Here is a 19,098-nt window from a genome sequence, read left to right on the forward strand (position 1 = left end):
GTTCCTCTGTGGAGATGGGAGAACCTTGCAGAGGACGACCATCTCTGCAGCACTCCACCAATCAGGCCTTTATGGTAGAGTGGCCAGTCAGAAGTCACTCCTCAGTAAAAGCCACATGACAGCCCACTTGGAGTTAGCCAAAAGGCACCTAAAGTACTCAGACCATGAGAAACAAGATTCTCTGGTCTCATGAAACCAAGATTGAATTTGTCCTGAATGCCAAGCATCACTTCTGGTAGGAAACCTGGCACCATCCCTACGGTGAAGCATGGTGATGGCAGCATGGTGATGGCAGCATCATGCTGTGGGGATGTTTTTCAGAGGCAGGGACTGGGAGACTAGTCAGGATCAAGGGAAAGATGAACGGAGCAATGTACAGAGATCCTTGATGAAAACCTGCTGCAGAGCACTCAGGACCTCAGTCTGGGGCGAAGGTTCACCTTCCAGGACAATGACCCTGACCCTAAGCACACAGCTAAGACAACGCAGGAGTGGCTTCGGGACAAGTCTCTAAATGTCCTTGAGTGGCCCAGCCAGAGCATGGACTTGAACCCAATCGCACATCTCTGGAGAGACCTGAAAATAGCTGTACAGCAACGCTCCCCATCCAACCTGACAGAGCTTGAGAGGATCTGCAGAGAAGAATGGGAGAAACTCCCCAAATACAGGTGTGCCAGGCTTGTAGAGTCATGCCCAAGAAGACTGTGTCTGAATACTTATGTAAATGTGATATTTTTTTTATATTTCTTTTAATAAATTAGCAAACATTTTATAACAGTTTTTGCTTTGTCATTATGAGGTATTGTGTGTAGATTGATGAGGGGAAAAAAATAATTGAACAGATTTTAGAATAAAACGTAATTTTGGGGGGAAAGGTCATATTGAATACTTTCCGAATGCACTGTATAGTGTCCTCATATGAACCCCTTGTGTTCCCACATAACTGAACTGAACCCCACGCTGCTGGCGTTGGACTCGCTTCTCGGGGTCTGGGAGTCCGACGAGCCAGGAGAGGGCTCCTTCTCCTCAATTCCACCTTTCTGTCACACCGAGACTTGTTTTTGCTCTGACATGCACTGTCAACTGTGGGACCTTATTTAGACAGGTGTGTTCCTTTTCAAATCATGTCCAATCAATTAAATATATTTTTAATTGATTTTATTTGACCTTTATTTAACCAGGTAGCCCAGAACAAGTTCTCCTTTACAACTGCGACCTGGCCAAGATAATGCAAAGCAGTTCGACACATACAACAACACAGAGTTACACATGGAATAAGCAAACATACAGTCAATAATACAATATATACCACAGGTGGACTCCAATCAAGTTGTAGAAACATCTCAAGGATGATCAATGGAAACAGGATGCAACTGAGCTCAATTTCAAGTCTCATCGCAATATGTATTTTTTTTATTACATTATTTTTTTGCCAATTATTCTAAAAACCTGTTTTCGCTTTTTCATTATGGGGTATTGTGTGCAGATTGATGAGGGGAAAAAAATATTTCATCATTTTTAGAATAAGGCTGTAAGGTAACAAAATGTGGTAAAAGTCAAGGGGCCTGAATACTTTCTGAATACACTGTGTAGCCTTTTGTGTAATTGCTTGCTCTGATGAGTTTCTGATTACCGCCATGGTGTGCTTCCTGTGTTTTTATGCCATGAATTTTATGCACCAGTGCATAATCTGTCTTTTACGCAGGCAACTCTGTTAGAGTATCCATTTACGCACATTCTTTGTATACATTCCTGTGCACAATTTTTCATGTTGCATTTATTTGTCATATTTCTCATGTTGCCTCTATACGCTGACGTGATATTGTTGTAGGTGTTTTTCATGTAGTTTACTTGTCATGTGACGTTTACCTGTCCCCACCTCTATTTCTAGAGACACGTCAGCTTCCGTCCACAACGCTGCCCGACTAAGACTCTAGTAGTCAAAACGCGTTGCAGTTGTGCGTCCTGATGCTCTCGGCTGACTGTTCCCATATGTATTATTTTGTAAATATATTTTGTTAATAGTTCACTAAAGTTTATCGCAACGTACCGGCTGTCTACTGGTCTTCTTTCTACAGAATAATATGAAATGCGCTGAGACCAGGTTGGCTCGTGATGGTAAATTGCAGGCGCAGATGCCCCCGATTTCAATACAATTTGGAGTACAGTTGAGAAAATAACACACTGACTAAACAATGGACTAATAAGAAAAATGAAAGCAGTACTTTTCAATGTGTGAGATAAGAGGATCCAATGCATGTGTCTCATGGGGAATGCGTGAGAGTAACATTTGAAGAAAAAACAACGTATTGTATGAGTTCAGTATGACGCACTTAATTTATTGCTACCATAAATCAAGTTGTGTCTTCCCACAAAGGCTGTATTGAACCCCAATGGATCTGTTGAATAAAAACAAATGTAACTTCTTGATGACGCTGACAGAGATGTCGGTCCTTAGAAAACTAGGCAGTTATTTGTTTTTTTTAATGTATTCATGTTTACAAGCATTTCGCTACACTCGCATTAACATCTGCTAGCCACGTGTATGTGACCAATAAAATTTGATTGATTTGAACAATTAAAATGATCTAATTGTGATGATTTTGCTCCTCTGTTTACAACACCATTATCTCGATAGTGTTACGTTTATTTTGCATATAAAAGCTCAATATTAAAGGCCCAGTGCTGTCAATAATTAGATTTTCCTGTGCGTTATATATATTTTGACACTGAGGTTGGAATAACACTGTGAAATTGTGAAAATTATGATACTGCACTTTTTTAGTTTGAAAAGACTACCTGAAATGTCAGGCTGTTTTGGGGGGATGGAGTTTTGGCCTGCCTGGTATCGTCACCAGGCAGTAAATTAGTTAATAAACAAATAAAAGTTACAAACCTCTCTGCCAATAACAACTAGTTTTCCTCTCCCCACTCAGACCACTACCAGACAGCAACAGTTTTGCTTGAGGAATTGCTCTTTGCTAAGAAGCTGTTTAATTTTGACAATTTAAAATTTAAAATAATCACAATAAGGAACTAAAATGTTATCCAGAAATGATTTGATATTGAGATAAAAATTGCTGCATTGGACCTTTAAGTAAATACTGCAAGTGACCACAGGAAAGATGCTGTAAAGAGATACAGATTCATTCATCATCACTACAGTTTCCCAATAAAATACATTAGTATCTAAAAAGGCTAAAAGAAATAGAATAGGGATCATTCTGTCTTTTGTACTCAATGGTACAAATTGATGGGTGTTCAACTGGGGTGTACTCATTAGTGCACACTGTAGCAAAACATTTTGCAACAAAAGTGTTTCTTATTGGACAAATGCAAGGTAGATCCCTCCCCGTTCCTGCCCGTTTGCTTCCTAGTGAATACACCCCTGAGATCAACAGCACTGTACAGTGTGGACAAAGCCTGGATGGACTGTTGCATCCCATCACAACAAAGTAGTAACTCATCATACATTTCATATGTCCTCCACAGGGGTGCAGCAAAAAGCAGCAAATCCTTGTCCATAGAACAGATGCTATCACTTTGTCCATTTATTCAGTGTAAAGTCCCAGATGATATTCTATAGTTATCATCAGACTGGATCTTACTTCAGAGATTTGAGCACCTACCACAGTACACATACTCACTGCAACATGGTTGCGGAAACTACACTACAACACTGAAAGATACATGGTTCTGTACAAGTACTTTGAACAAACGTTGATCATCTGAACTGAAGATATGTGTATATGAAATTGCCTGTGACTAAACTTTGTATAATCTCTCATGGCCGGGAAGTGAAAACGTACGCGAGAAGATTACTTCTGGGTAATCTGAGATTACTCAGATTACAAGAGCAGTCATTGTTGATTAAATTGATGATGATTATACAAAATGTGATACTGTGACTTGTACTCTGCACGAAGGAGAGTCACTGTTTAGATGGCCATCACCAATTTAAGAAAATGTGTTCCATCAGAAAGTTAGAGGATGTCTGAGGTCTATTTCATCTGAAGCACAGAGCCTTCAAGTTCAAGGACTTGAAACTCTTGTCCTTTCAACCACAGTTCTTCTCCCAATTCCTTCATGGCTCCTTCATAATGTAGATGTACAGTGTTGACAGAAAGTGCTTGCAGGATTCGGCAACTGGAGACAGCCAATGGGTCTGAGGAACGGCATCTAACTTCACCACACATTTCTTAATGTCGGTCTGGAAAAAGACAAAAAGGTCACATTGGAAATGTCACAGTTAGAAACTTTCAGGACACACTTGTCCCACATATCATTATTTCCTAAATTCCTTGTGTCCTCTAGCCTTTCTTCCTTCTCAAAACACATTGGAGGAGAAGGTCAGAGGAAAGGAAACATTTTTTTGAGAAGGAGGATGTAAGGAATAAATGTTCCTTCAATTGAGAAGAAAACTAAAATTGTTGGTTATGTGTTGCCCATGTGCCTCCCCTGAGAACCTCTAGAGGGCAGCATAGGGAAACTACTCATATCAGTGTCCTTCAAAAAACGACATGGGCAGAGAGGAAGAGGAGAGGTTTCACTTTCTCCAAAACTGTCCAAAAGTAGCCCTATGGGCTTATGGGCTAATTTTGGACCTAAGCTTGTCCCCTGCATTCCTGCATTTGGGACAACGACACCCATTTTTAGGTGGAGACATGAGCATCTCGTCATTATATACAGATCTCTGATGGAGGGGAGGACACTAGCTGTTGCCATTGGCGTCGGCTAATGGGGGTCCTAATAAGTCAAATCAAAATTCAGAATGCGGATTTAATCATCTTCCTTTTACTTAAACCACAACTATGTGGTAGTTACAAAACAAACAAAAAACTGTCCCTTGGTCAGCAACAGTCCAGCAACAACAACAGTCCAGTCACCTACCCATCCTCCACGTTTCTTCAGCCAAGGGGCCAGGTTCTTGCGGACAAACTGACCCAGACTGTCCACTATGGTTTGGACCGTAGCAGGCTGGTTCTGACGTACACAGTCCACCGCCAGAGCGCCGGCCACGGCATACATAGATACTACCTTACCCCATGTGATGCCTGTGGACAGGAGAGAGAGAATCGCAGATTAGTTGGCTGATTGTGATGTAGTGGATCTTGATGCTTCATACTTTTTATTGCAATACTAAAGGCATCAATGAAATGTACTTAGCTAATATCAAAAGAGTAGACTCCTAATAAGTATGCATTGTAGTTAACCAGTGCCAATTCAAAAACATTATTTGTGACTCGTTTCAGGAAACTAGGCATATGTCGCCCGTCACTACTTCACAGGAGAGGCATTTGAACGTAAGCATGCGTTTTTCGTCAGAAATGCCTTCTGGAACATGTGAACTTCATGTGACTTAATAACAAACTTGTATGACATCTGTAAATACAAAACAAATTGTTAAATTGCGAGTCTAGTTGGTTTAGCTACGGAAAAAGACAGGAACCTTCCCGCTAGCCATGATTGGCTTAGATAATGGATGGGCTGGACATGCCGAGAGAGGAGTTCAGATTGGTCTGCCGTGTACATTGCATTCGGAAAGTATTCAGACCCCTTGACTTTTTCCACATTTTGTTACGTTACAGCCATATTGAAAAATGTATTAAATAGTTTGAGAAATAGAGGTGGGAACAGGTAAATGTCACATGACAAGTAAATAAATGTATAAAACACATCTACAACATTATCACATTAGTGTATAGAGGCAACATGTGAAATAATATGAAAAATAAATGCAACATGAAAAATTGTGCACATGAATGTATAAAAGGAATGTGCGTGAACGGATACTATATCAGAGTTGTATGCGTAAAAGACAGATTATGTACTGGTGCGTAAAATACATGATATAAAAAAAACACACAGGAATCACACCATGGCGGTAAGCAGAGACTCAGCAGAGCAAGGAATTACACAAAAGGCTATACAGTGCATTCGGAAAGTATTCAGACCCCTTGACTTTTTTCACATTTTGATTCTGGAGCGGCACCTGGGACAGGGTTTGCCACCACCATCAACAAAATCAACAAATTATAGAATTTCTTTTGGAAGAATGGTGTCGCATCCCTCCAATAGAATTCCAGACACTGGTAGAATCTATGCCAAGGCGCATTGAAGCTGTTCTGGCAGCCAGATGCCCAATTAAAGTAACTGCACAGTGTTTCCAGATTTCTATGAAGTACAAGTGAAATAGTTTTCCATCCAGAAAATGGTAACGAAGTATGTTAAAAAGCAGCTTTTCTGTGTTGGAATGGTGTGTACGTACCCCAACAACAGAATGGTATGGGCGTATACCGGTCATTAAAAATAATCACGCAAGTAGACCATTGATTGGACAGCTCATCCTCCTCTACACGGATGATTGGCCAGCTCATCCTCCTCATGGATATGAAATCGTGTTCTATGAGGAAAGAGCAAGCATTTTTGAAACGGTCAGTTTGAGATACAAGTTTGAGGTGGTTTTTGAAAATTGTTTTTTTCCTCCAATTTATGCTTTGGCCACAAATACAAGTATATAACGAGTCAATAACATTATTTGGTATGAGTTAACAGAATATGAAGTTTAAAAAGTGAGACTTGCACTGCGCAGTTACTTTAAGATACTATGTTTGTGTTTCTTTTAGTTTGGCAGTTACCTACAGTGAGGAGAACAAGTATTTGATACACTGCCTATTTTGCAGGTTTTCCTACTTACAAAGCATGTAGAGGTCTGTAATTTCTTATCATAGGTACACTTCAACTGTGAGAGACGGAATCTAAAACAGAAATCCAGAAAATCACATAGTATGATTTTTAAGTAATTCATTTTGCATTTTAGTGCATGACATAAGTATTCGATACATCAGAAAAGCAGAACTTAATATTTGATACAGAAACCTTTGTTTGCAATTACAGAGATCATTCGTTTCCTGTAGTTCTTGACCAGGTGTGCACACACTGCAGCAGGGATTTTGGCCCACTCCTCCATACAGACCTTCTCCAGATCCTTCAGGTTTCGGGGCTGTCGCTGGGCAATACGGACTTTCAGCTCCCTCCAAAGATTTTCTATTGGGTTCAGGTCTGGAGACTGGCTAGGCCACTCCAGGACTTTGAGATGCTTCTTACGGAGCCACTCCTTAGTTGCCCTGGCTGTGTGTTTCGGGTCGTTGTCATGCTGGAAGACCCAGCCACGACCCATCTTCAATGCTCTTACTGAGGGAATGAGGTTGTTGGCCAAGATCTCGCGATACATGGCCCCATCCATCCTCCCCTCAATACGGTGCAGTCGTCCTGTCCCCTTTGCAGAAAAGCATCCCCAAAGAATGATGTTTCCACCTCCATGCTTCACGGTTGGGATGGTGTTCTTGGGGTTGTACTCATCCTTCTTCTTCCTCCAATCACGGCGAGTGTAGTTTAGACCAAAAAGCTCTATTTTTGTCTCATCAGACCACATGACCTTCTCCCATTCCTCCTCTGGATCATCCAGATGGTCATTGGCAAACTTCAGATGGGCCTGGACATGAGCTGGCTTGAGCAGGGGGACCTTGCGTGCGCTGTGCAGTATTTTAATCCATGACGGCGTAGTGTGTTACTAATGGTTTTCTTTGAGACTGTGGTCCCAGCTCTCTTCAGGTCATTGACCAGGTCCTGCCGTGTAGTTCTGGGCTGATTCCTCACCTTCCTCATGATCATTGATGCCCCACGAGGTGAGATCTTGCATGGAGCCCCAGACCGAGGGTGATTGACCGTCATCTTGAACTTTTCCCATTTTCTAATAATTGCACCAACAGTTGTTGCCTTCTCACCAAGCTGCTTGCCTATTGTCCTGTAGCCCATCCCAGCCTTGTGCAGGTCTACAATTTTATTCCTGATGTCCTTACACAGCTCTCTGGTCTTGGCCATTGTGGAGAGGTTGGAGTCTGTTTGATTGAGTGTGTGGACAGGTGTCTTTTATACAGGTAACGAGTTCAAACAGGTGCAGTTAATACAGGTAATGAGTGGAGAACAAGAGGGCTTCTTAAAGAAAAACTAACAGGTCTGTGAGAGCCGAAATTCTTACTGGTTGGTAGGTAATCAAATACTTATGTCTTGCAATAAAATGCAAATTAATTACTTAAAAATCATACAATGTGATTTTCTGGATTTTTGTCTCTCACAGTTGAAGTGTACCTATGATAAAAATTACAGACCTCTACATGCTTTGTAAGTAGGAAAACCTGCAAAATCGGCAGTGTATCAAATACTTGTTCTCCCCACTGTATATCTACATGCTCCAGTTTAGTGCACATATGCAGTCCCAAGACACTGCATACTTCAGAAGTCTACTGTACAGTATAGCCAATAGAGAGAAAGAGCAAGTGATGGTTGCGATCGCATCAGAGCTTCACATCAAAGAGGAGGTCATTTGTTTCCTATTAAAGCCATTCGGGTGTCAGTCTTGTTATGGTTGTGATGCAACAGCAAGGCTAATGGCATTAGCCTCCTTTAAGCCGTTTTGTTCGCCTGAACTGACTGACCTGTGGCTTGGCTCTATAGACTTCAGGGAAGGTTTAAATAAGGTAACTCCCTCTGGGACAGGACTGTACTCACAACGTCTAACTCCCTACAGAGATCTGACCCTGATGTGAGACAACACAGCCCAGAATAGAGAGAAGATTGTCTGGGTATAAGAAAAAGATGGAGGGAAGGGAGAGGAGTGGAAAAGCGAGAAATGGGGCACATTGGGGAAGCAAGGTTGGTTGGTGCACTTGGCAGGAAGTGTAAAAGAGAAAGCTGCTCTTTCAATGCATATGTCCATTAATATGTTATTAACATATTATATGGGTCATAAAAATCGAGAATTTCCTCACTATACACATGTTTCTGCATCTCACCGGTAGAAAAACAGGCCATCTACATTTCCTGGTTGTAAGCAAACCACAATATCCAGAATTGATCACGATTTCACAGTTGGACAAGGAAGTATGGCTCCCGTCAGGCTGTAGTCTTTATAAAGCCAGGGAAAACGAGTCACCCTAAATATCCTTCAATGTCCTGGCAGATAGGAGCGTCGTTAAGTCCAATGGCTCCATTGAACAAGGACAACCATATCTACTCATACTAGTGTGATCGTGCAATCGAAACACAAGACGAAACACAAAGGCCACAATAATTGCTACAAAACATGACTCCATTCATTTTTTTTTTTAGATCCGACAGCAGGCTCAATCAAACTCTCCCGGCACAATTTTTTTTAAATACCGCTCTAGGGCATAATTATGTCTGAAACACCTCTCATCAATCAGAATTATGTAGGGGGACTGGAAAAAAACACCCCAAATAGTGTCTAGCAGCAAAAAGCGTAGTCAAAGTACTTCCTCATCAAATGTAGAAACCAATTAAGTCACATAATGGTGTATTATTAGAAGTTGGAACATTTAATTCAAGAGTTTTTGAACCACAATTCATGATCAAACATGTGATTATGATTCATTACGGTCCGTTTTTCTTAGTGCAGCATTTGATTGGCATAACATCATTATTCTCTACTGCAATCATCCACATGTAAAGAATCTTGCTTATCTTTTCAGTTCGATAAATATACAGCTGTTGAACCCCACATCCCTTAAAGGCCAACGTTGCCTAGGTCAGTGGTTTGTTTTCCTCTCTGGAGGAATCCCACGGTGTTCCAAAAATGCCCCTGGTGACGTCAAAACAGTCACAGTTCAGCCAAAATGTTAGCTAGAAAAATGCTTGAAATTGAGGCTATTTTTATCTTTCCAGACATAGAGCCAAGTTTGAGAGACTTATTATTCATGCGGTCCAGGGGACTCATACTGTGCTGTAGCAGTAATTCATGTGTGACATTGAATAACTCTTTTTTATCTTTAAAACATGCCAGTGGCAAGTCCCGAAGCAGAAACTGTGTGTACTAGTGATGTTTTTGTTAAAGTTTCAATTTGTCCATGTCAAGTAAACGGACAAAGATGTACAGTGAGATGCATTCACACAGCAGAGACTGTGTGTACCAGTGACGGGATAGAACAGTTGTTCCAGACACACAATGTTCTCGTCCGTTTCAAAGTTACATCGAAGTAGACGAACAAAGAGAAGACATGTGGGTATGTGTTCTTTGGTACATGTTCCCAATTTTGTCACGAACTGTCAGATGATAGTGTCAAATGGTAACCCAATTCTGCCTTTAGGGAGCACATCATCTCATATTTCTGGTAAGTGATGCTACTGTGTGAAACATGTATCGCAACAACAATGTTTGACAAAGTGTTGCAAGAAGCAATAGTGTCAAATAACCAGGCATCTTGTAGCCCTGTCCCAAAACACACATTCCTCAAAGCTCATGTAGCATTGCTTTACCCCCTCTAAGCACAAACACATAGGGTTTAACATCAACTTAAGACCTGTTGCCAAACCTTGGGACTATCGAGTTAATCATGCATGTCAATGGGAAAACGTGGGGAAATTCTGTTACATGTGCAGATTCTTAAAGGGCTTACGCAACGTCAACCTCCTCGATCCCCACATTTGCTACCCCTCCCCCTTGCAGCTGTTCACCTGCAGAAAAGATATCGGTTGCCACGGCAACAAAGGCATCGGACACCGTGGTCTCCATGGCCACTGAGATGTTGAGCTGTCTCGCCACGTTCCGGTAGACACTCGGCCGCATGCACTCCAGCTCATCACCTAGGAAAACCAGGAAGGACCACAAGGCTGAACAACTATAAACAGGGTAGCACTGAGAAAGAACAACAGGTCTATCTACCCAATTAATAACTTCATGACAAAGTGACTTCAGGGGCATTAGGAAAACCAGACTGGTCAGAGAAACTGTCATAGGTCAGTTGTTCACCAAACTTTTGGGCTCTGTGTCCAAGATTTTAGAGATTTGCTGTAATAATCATAGTAAACTAATTAATTGTCTCGGACATAACCCAACCCAAGCTGAACAAATCAGCCAAAAGCCCATAACCCACCAGTGTCCAGACAGGTCCTGCACCACCTTTTGGTACATGTAGATGACCACATTACCTCACTATTTACATTGCTCTTCAAATCTTGCACGTCGGCCTGCCTCACCTGCCTTGGTTAGCCTACTAAACTGAACAATGCCGTAGCTTGAATGCCCTCACCTCGGATTGTCGGACATTTTCGACCCCTATCTCGGTCATGCATGTCCGTCCGCTGCCTGTCCTTAATATCAAAGAAGAAGCAATATACATGTGGAGGACAAAACCAGTACAGTGTGTCCAATCTATTCAGGGACCATAGGGAATCTCAAGGGAAACACAGCTCCAAAGCACTGACCTATACTGTAAAATGCTAGATTTGAAGACAAGTGGTGCACATGCGTTCAAGCAGGAATTTATGGTACATTAAGTTTCACATGTAACAGTTTGCAGCAGGTTCTTACCGAGACAGAGAAGCACAGCAGACACCTCACAAAGCGTTGAGTCCACCTGAGTTTTGGACGAGCCCAGCCCATAGATGTTGAGCCTAGAGTGTATGTAGTCCCTACACAGCGCCTTGGACTGGGACACCAGTTCTTTGTCGGACGGGGAATGGTCAAAGGCTTCCATCACCCCGGCTGCGAACACAGAGGAGCGACGAATCACCTCCATCTCCAAAGCAGAATTCTGATCAGGGAAAACCTGATCACTTCGGTGTATCAGTGCCTGAGTGGTTCTTCTCAGCTGGAGCCACTACAATGAACTAAATCTCCAATCTGTTGAGAAAGTCAAATGTTTAGTATTTATCAAAATAAAGATTTTTGTGAATTTATGAAACAATAAAAATGGGTAAAAATGCATGATTTAATATCATACACCACTTTCTTATGTAACTTCAAGTAGGTTGAATGAGTCATAAACTTGCCATAGCCCAAATTTAGACAGCTTTATTAATTATTTATTTTGTTAATAAGGGCATTCCATAGCAACAACTTGCGAGATAAGTCATGGTCCAATGACTACCAGCTAGCCCATATTGCGAAGCTGATTAGCTAGACAAACAGGTGTGAAACACAGACAGGTGTGCACGCAAAGTGAGAACACAACATGGAATCCATGTTTGGTTTTCATTTGGGGATGGGGGTAGCATCTAAAACCTGGATTTAAAGTAACTGTCCAGTGAAAATCTCACTTAAAAGTTAATATTCTGTTAACTCATATCCAAATAATGTTGTTGACTCATCCTGTAGGCTACTCATATGTGTCCAAAGCAAAAATAAAAAACTTCAAAAACCCCACCTCTAACTTGTATCTCAAACATACATTCATACAGTTTCTTGACTGTGTCCAGCTCCCGAATAATCACCTAAATGAAATCTAGACATTCAGGTAGCGTGGAGAATTACAAAAACAATGGAGAGAGGACTACTTTTTTCCCAAATTTAGACAGCAAGGAAATAGAACCCATTTTCAGTGAGGCTCGTTGAAGACCAAATGCAGCCCCCTTGGCAAAATGAGTTTGGCACCCCTGGCCTAGCCCATTATTGGAATAAAGGACTTAACTTGTTTTGTTTAAAGGGCGAATTACCTCTGGAAGCCAAAACAGCCAAATTCTCCATCTAAACTAGAATCGATTCACAATTGCAGTATGGTTCTAGAAACGTAATCCCACTACTTTCATATCACATCAAAATAATTTCACAAATGCAAAATACACACTTACTGTGTACACTGTTTAAACCGGTAATAACACAGTTGCAGCTTACAGTATTTTTCAGTGGCAAAACGTTTGTGGCATCTGTCTTCCGTTCACACGTTTGGAGACAGATATCTAATTAGCACAGGTAGTCCATTCTGTCTTCCATAAACAAGCGCTGTAACGTGGGAATATGGCCATGTGGGAACCCTATAAAAAGGTAGGTGTCAATTTAACCTTGTATTTTGAAAATGATTTATTGCTGAATAAATAATAAGGTCCTTATTCTTCCAAAACCGTACCACAAGCGATTTATGCTAATGTGCAGACCAAGCGTTGTAGCTCTTTTAACACCCCCCCCCCCCCCTACAGAAGAAGCTTTCATCCAAAGAATCTTATTTAAAGGAACGGATAGTCATGATCAAGGTCTACCCCAGGGCTTGAGACAATATTATTAGTATAGGTTTACGATTATTTAATATCCATACGTGTATAAGAAACGTATCCATGTTTCACAAGCTATATTAACCGCACAATTAGCTTAGAGCATTTCCCATCATTTATTTTACTACGAAAATATACCAATTTATGTAGGCCGTTAAACATATATGCATCGCTTAGAATTACGGTGAAATAGCATTTTCTTCTTCATTACTCATTCATTCTCAATCAAACCTTTTAACCTGGGTATTATAAGTATCCTATGTTTAAAGTGGATATAGAGAACTCACCTGACACCTGCTGAAAGACACGCATCACATGGAATTCAACGACGACGTTTTGATTGGATTCGAATCATTCCTCAGGTGCCAAGCTAAGACAAATCCTCTCGGATACGATGTTCAAATTATAATTCCTGTCCGCATACCGTCACAATCTAATCAAACAACCCCATCTCAACGGGAAAATAATTTATGGAATTCCTTGTCTTGCACGCGCAACCTTTTACAGTTAAAACCTAACGCTTTGGCAAACTGAAGATAAGCCCCGTGAATAAATGTAGCTACTAGCCTGTACAGACCAAATTCATAGAACAAGTTTAAGGTAAACCAGCTCTTCAGTTTCCTTCCTTCTGTGGCAAACGATTTGATTTGTGCGGAGCGTCAGCGCAGAGTGCGTATTTTGACGCACTCTCTGCGCAGCGGTCCTTGGCCACAGTCATGAACGTTATAAACGGAGCATGTATTTTTGTCTGCTTTAACATAATAACCATGAACATTCATTCATATTCATATAATTAGTTGTATCACATGTCTTGGTTATCTGAATTAATCTCATTCTAAATTGTATTTAAATAAAGGCGAAAACTAGCCTACATAAAACAAATAGGCTAGCCTGCAACTCAATAAAATAATGATCTCATAGGCCTACTAGGTATAATCCATTTATAAGGTATTGATTGAACACCAATAGCACTATTACCATTGTTTAGTCTACCTATACAGGAAGAACACAATGTATTATCTCTATATTTAACTGCATACATTTTATTACATTTACATACTGAGACAAGGATATCCCTACCGGCCAAACCCTCCCTAACCCGGACGACGCTATGCCAATTGTGCGTCGCCCTACGGACCTCCCGGTTGCGGCCGGCTGCGACAGAGCCTGGGCGTGCACCCAGAGACTCTGGTGGCGCAGCGATGCAGTGCCCTAGACCACTGCGCCACCCGGGAGACCAGGGAACAGATCATTTTGGAGTCAGATGTTGACAGAATGTGTCATTTCGCCTACAAAACACAAACCCACAAAATAATTAGGCAGGTCTGATGCTAAAAAAAAGGAAATAAATTATTGCCTACTTCACCCATATTTAATTTTCTTACTGCAAAAAAGTAGTGTGTAGTTTCAGTAGTTAGCTTTAGCTCTACATGGCAAAAAAAGTTATTAACTACTGAAAACACAAGAGATTTAAATTTAGTTCAACTACCACCAAGTTACTGCAAAATGAAGGTAGATTACTAGTTGAACTATATGAAGTTCACTACTCCCCAACAATGACTATAAAACATGACTTTACTACTTAAGATTAATCAATTGATTTACATAAGGGTAATGATTTAATTTGGAAAGGTATGGGTGGTAGGGTTCAGTAATGTAATATGTAGTATTTCAAAGGTACTACATAAGTCCTAATCAAACATGAGTCCAAACCACTTCCTTCAATGGAAATAGATGAACAGCTCCTGTGTGTGTGTGTGTGTGTGTGTGTGTGTGTGTGTGTGTGTGTGTGTGTGTGTGTGTGTGTGTGTGTGTGTGTGTGTGTGTGTGTGTGTGTGTGTGTGTGTGTGTGTGTGTGTGTGTGTGTGTGTGTGTGTGTGTGACCTGACTGCAGAGTCACTTCCACTTTTCACCACCCATCTCTGCTTTTCAGTCTCATAAAAAGCAGATTGTTGGAAATCCCTCCAGGTCATCTCTGTCATCATGCCCTGTGCCTGGTACAGGGAAAACACTTTGGCTAGCCAGTAGATACATTTTCCTGCCACTCCAGGAAAGCTGATATTTATGTCTGGGCTGTTGGGGCCTTGTTTCAGTTGGCTCGTGGCAAAACCTGCTCAGACAGACAGCCTGAGGGCTGCTGCTCTGAGGATTTCCTCTTTCCTCTGTTTGCGCCTTCCTCACTGCCCCCTTTTTACTGCTGATCTCTTTCACCATCCTCTCGACTGCAACCTGTGGCAGAGGGGCATCCTGGGGAGGACACACCGCTGGTGAGTTTACTGGAGCAGGTGCCTGGGGTGTGACTGGGACAGTGACTGTTTCACTCTCTGCAGTAAGACACTGCCACCGCTCCTGTGTGTCCAGGAGCTTCTCTGGGCTGGTGTTAAGAGCAGAGCTGATGTTCTTATGCTTGGCCAGATGATTCACATGCCATGCCTTGTGATAGGGTGCAGGAGGCTGTTTGAGTCAGTGCATGTACTCTGCACTAGGGCAGCATAATCCCCATCCACCTGCTTCAGGATTCAAGATGTCTTTCTCACCATGGTGCTTGGCCAGGACCCCATCAATGGCTGCTCTCATGGGCTCTTTCCATCGACCGTGGTCCAAGACAAAAACGTGACCTCCTGTCTTGATGGGCCTTGTGCGGGCAACACGGTACGAAGCTGACTGGGGTAGTGGTGGTGTTGCTAGCAGAGGTGTGCTTGGCAGATCTGAATGAGAGGCACAATACTCTTTTAATAACAAAGCATTGACTATACACAAACCTGAACCGTGTGTGTGTTTGTGTGTGGAAATGAACCCTGATGACATTCCTGAATAGTGCACCATATAAATAGCTGTGAAATACATTTTCAATAACAAAAAAATATAGTTTTTACAGCTGTGGACCAAACAGTGGTTGTGGTCCACCAGCTTCAAACAGCGGTTTTGGTCCACCAGCTTCAAACAGTGGTTTTGGTCCACCAGGTTCAAACAGTGGTTTTGGTCCACCAGGTTCAAACAGCTGTAAAAACAGTATTTTTGTTTTTTGAAAATCTATTTCACAGCGATTTAGATGGTACAATGATTCCATACACTATTCAGTGCTTGTCTTCTCACATAAACTGAAATTGAGCAAATAGTGTAGAAGTTTTGCAACCATGAAATGACAGAGCAATTTCCACGAGATAACACAGATACTTTTATTCTTACATGTTTTACATTTATATTATTTCTCAACAGTAGATTCCTTCATTGGTTTTCTTTGCATTTGTTTTTTCTCCCTTCACTTTGGTCTGCTTTTATTATTATTATTTATTTTGTTACTACTTTTCTATTGTTTCTCTATTTTCTTTCTCTCTGCATTGTTGGGAAGGGCCGTTATGTAAGCGTTTCACTGTTAGTCTACACCTGTTGTTTACAAAGCATGTGATGAATACAATTTGATTTGATTCCGAGATGGAACAAAGGAATGAGTAGTGTTGGTGAAAAAAAATGGTTTCAATTTTGGGTGTGCCCATGTTACTGGGGATCAGAAGTAACTGGTGCGAGAGAGACATGTTGAGGTTACCAAGGTCAGAGTATAACAGAATGGATATGCTGAGGCAGTGAAGAGAGTAGAGGATGATGGTTCAAGGGTGGCTAGTAGGCCTAGGCCATACAGAGTGATAGGAATTTGTGCTTCTATAAGGTTGGCTTCTTAGCATTCATTGTCATGGTTATCAACTGTATGCAGAAATGGAAGGTACATCACAGAAAATATATGTTGTGATAGCAGCTGCAGATAAGTACTTGGGTGTTTGAGAGTTACAGGGTGTATTGAACAAAAGAGTCCCGTCCTCCTAGGCCGTCGGCCTGGTGTAGGGTCAGTTAGGGTTAAAGTAGTGTAATGGGGTGTTATCATTTTAAAAAATATATAAAATAGTGTAAGTGTAGGGTTAGTGGGTGGTATGTAATAGTGGTATGTAATAGTGGTGTATATAAGTGTAGGGTTAGTTAGTGGTATGTAATAGTGGTGTATATAAGTGTAGGGTTAGTTGGTGGTATGTAATAGTCGTATCTAAGTGTAGGGTTAGTTGGTGGTATGTAATAGTGGTGTATATAAGTGTAGGGTTAGTTGTTGGTACGTAATAGCCGTATATAAGTGTAGGGTTAGTTGGTGGTATGTAATAGTGGTGTATATAAGTGTAGGGTTAGTTGGTGGTATGTAATAGTGGTGTATATAAGTGTAGGGTTAGTTGGTGGTATGTAATAGTGGTGTATATAAGTGTAGGGTTAGTTGGTGGTATGTAATAGTGGTGTATATAAGTGTAGGGTTAGTTGGTGGTATGTACAGTAATAGCCATATATAAGTGTAGGCTTAGTTGGTGGTGCAATTCTTTCCTTTCCCCCTTCCATTTTTTTTGTGTATCACTAAATCTAATGTGATCGATCACACACTACCGCAGAGTAGATGGCGGCATGCACAAACAAAATGTGCGAACGCCATGATACCAAGGAAGAAGAAGACCTTGGAGAAAGATGGCAGGTGCACAACCGCAGGTATGATTACACCTCGTCGGATTGGGGGGTTTCAAATATGGAGGACGGGGACGGGAGGTTGATAGGCGCCAAGTACAAAAATAAAAAAACGTATTTCAGTAGCTAATGAGAAAGGACTTGAGGAAGAAAGTGGAAAAGTTGACAAAACAAAGGGGAGAAAAACTGGAAAAAGAGATGTTGAGAAAGAAGTAAAAGAAAGGGAAAACGTGCTACAGCAGTTCGGAAGGTGAAACTGACAAAAGGAAGATGGCGGTAAGGTCGAGGGTACAAGTTAGGTACTCCTATTACTAGCCTGTTCAACCTCTCTTTCGTATCGTCTGAGATCCCCAAAGATTGGAAAGCTGCCGCGGTCATCCCCCTCTTCAAAGGGGGTGACACTCTAGACCCAAACTGCTACAGACCTATATCCATCCTGCCCTGCCTTTCTAAGGTCTTCGAAAGCCAAGTTAACAAACAGATTACCGACCATTTCGAATCCCACCATACCTTCTCCGCTATGCAATCTGGTTTCAGAGCTGGTCATGGGTGCACCTCAGGCACGCTCAAGGTCCTAAACGACATCATAACCGCCATCGATAAGAGACATTACTGTGCAGCCGTATTCATCGACCTGGCCAAGGCATTCGACTCTGTCAATCACCACATTCTTATTGGCAGACTCGACAGCCTTGGTTTCTCAAATGATTGGTTTACCAACTACTTCTTTGATAGAGTTCAGTGTGTCAAATCGGAGGGCCTGTTGTCCGGACCTCTGGCAGTCTCTATGGGGGTGCCACAGGGTTCAATTCTCGAGCCGACTCCCTTCTCTGTATACATCAATGATGTCGCTCTCGCTGCTGGTGATTCTTTGATTCACCTCTACGCAGACGACACCATTCTGTATACCTCTGGCCCTTCGTTCGACACTGTGTTAACCAACCTCCAGATGAGCTTCAATGCCATACAAACTCTCCTTCCGTGGCCTCCAACTGCTCTTAAATGCAAGTAAAACTAAATGCATGCTCTTCAACCGATTGCTGCCCGCACCTGCCCGCCCGTCCAGCATCACTACTCTGGACGGTTCTGACTTAGAATATTTGAACAACTACAAATACCTAGGTGTCTGGTTAGACTGTAAACTCTCCTTCCAGACTCACATTAAACATCTCCAATCCAAAATTAAATTGAGAATCGGCTTCCTATTTCGCAACAAAGCATCCTTCACTCATGCTGCCAAACATATCCTCGTAAAACTGACCATCCTACCGATCCTCGACTTTGGCGATGTCATTTATAAAATAGCCTCCAACACTCTACTCAACAAATTGGATGCAGTCTTTCACAATGCCATCCGTTTTGTCACCAAAACCCCATATACTACCCACCACTGCGACCTGTATGATCTTGTTGGCTGGCCCTCGTTTCATATTCGTCGCCAAACCCACCGGCTCCAGGTCATTTACAAGTCTCTGCTAGGTAAAGCCCCGCCGTATCTCAGCTCACTGGTCACCATAGCAGCACCCACCCGTAGCACAC

The 19,098-nt window shown here is 41.8% G+C and overlaps 1 protein-coding gene across 3 annotated transcripts; it reads right to left on the minus strand.

Moving 5' to 3' along the window:
* Positions 1-1,141: 1,141 nt before the first annotated feature.
* LOC129814201 (bcl-2-related ovarian killer protein homolog A-like) lies at positions 1,142-14,255 on the minus strand. 3 transcript variants are annotated; one of them, XM_055867152.1, is made up of 7 exons: positions 13,353-14,255; positions 12,649-12,831; positions 11,390-11,701; positions 10,534-10,662; positions 6,269-6,403; positions 4,891-5,054; positions 1,142-4,210 (listed from the first exon to the last, which is right to left on the minus strand). In XM_055867152.1, the coding sequence occupies exons 3-7, from the start codon at positions 11,595-11,597 to the stop codon at positions 4,085-4,087; spliced, it is 762 nt and encodes a 253-aa protein (XP_055723127.1). In that variant the 5' UTR covers positions 11,598-11,701; positions 12,649-12,831; positions 13,353-14,255; the 3' UTR covers positions 1,142-4,084. The 3 variants fall into 3 exon arrangements, with proteins under 3 accessions (XP_055723127.1, XP_055723126.1, XP_055723128.1); XM_055867151.1 differs by lacking the exon at positions 12,649-12,831; XM_055867153.1 differs by lacking the exons at positions 6,269-6,403; positions 12,649-12,831 and having other exon boundaries at positions 13,353-14,251.
* Positions 14,256-19,098: the final 4,843 nt, after the last annotated feature.

Source organism: Salvelinus fontinalis, chromosome 17, assembly GCF_029448725.1.
Source record: "Salvelinus fontinalis isolate EN_2023a chromosome 17, ASM2944872v1, whole genome shotgun sequence".
NCBI lineage: Eukaryota > Metazoa > Chordata > Actinopteri > Salmoniformes > Salmonidae > Salvelinus > Salvelinus fontinalis.

Coding starts and splice junctions, on each gene's coding strand:
- LOC129814201 (XM_055867151.1), bottom strand. CDS start 11,597: ATGGAGGTGATTCGTCGCTCCTCTGTGTTCGCAGCCGGGGTGATGGAA. Junction 10,663..11,389: donor TGCTGTGCTTCTCTGTCTCG/GTAAGAACCTGC, acceptor TGGTTTTCCTAG/GTGATGAGCTGGAGTGCATG. Junction 5,055..6,268: donor CATACCATTCTGTTGTTGGG/GTACGTACACAC, acceptor TCCTGTCCACAG/GCATCACATGGGGTAAGGTA.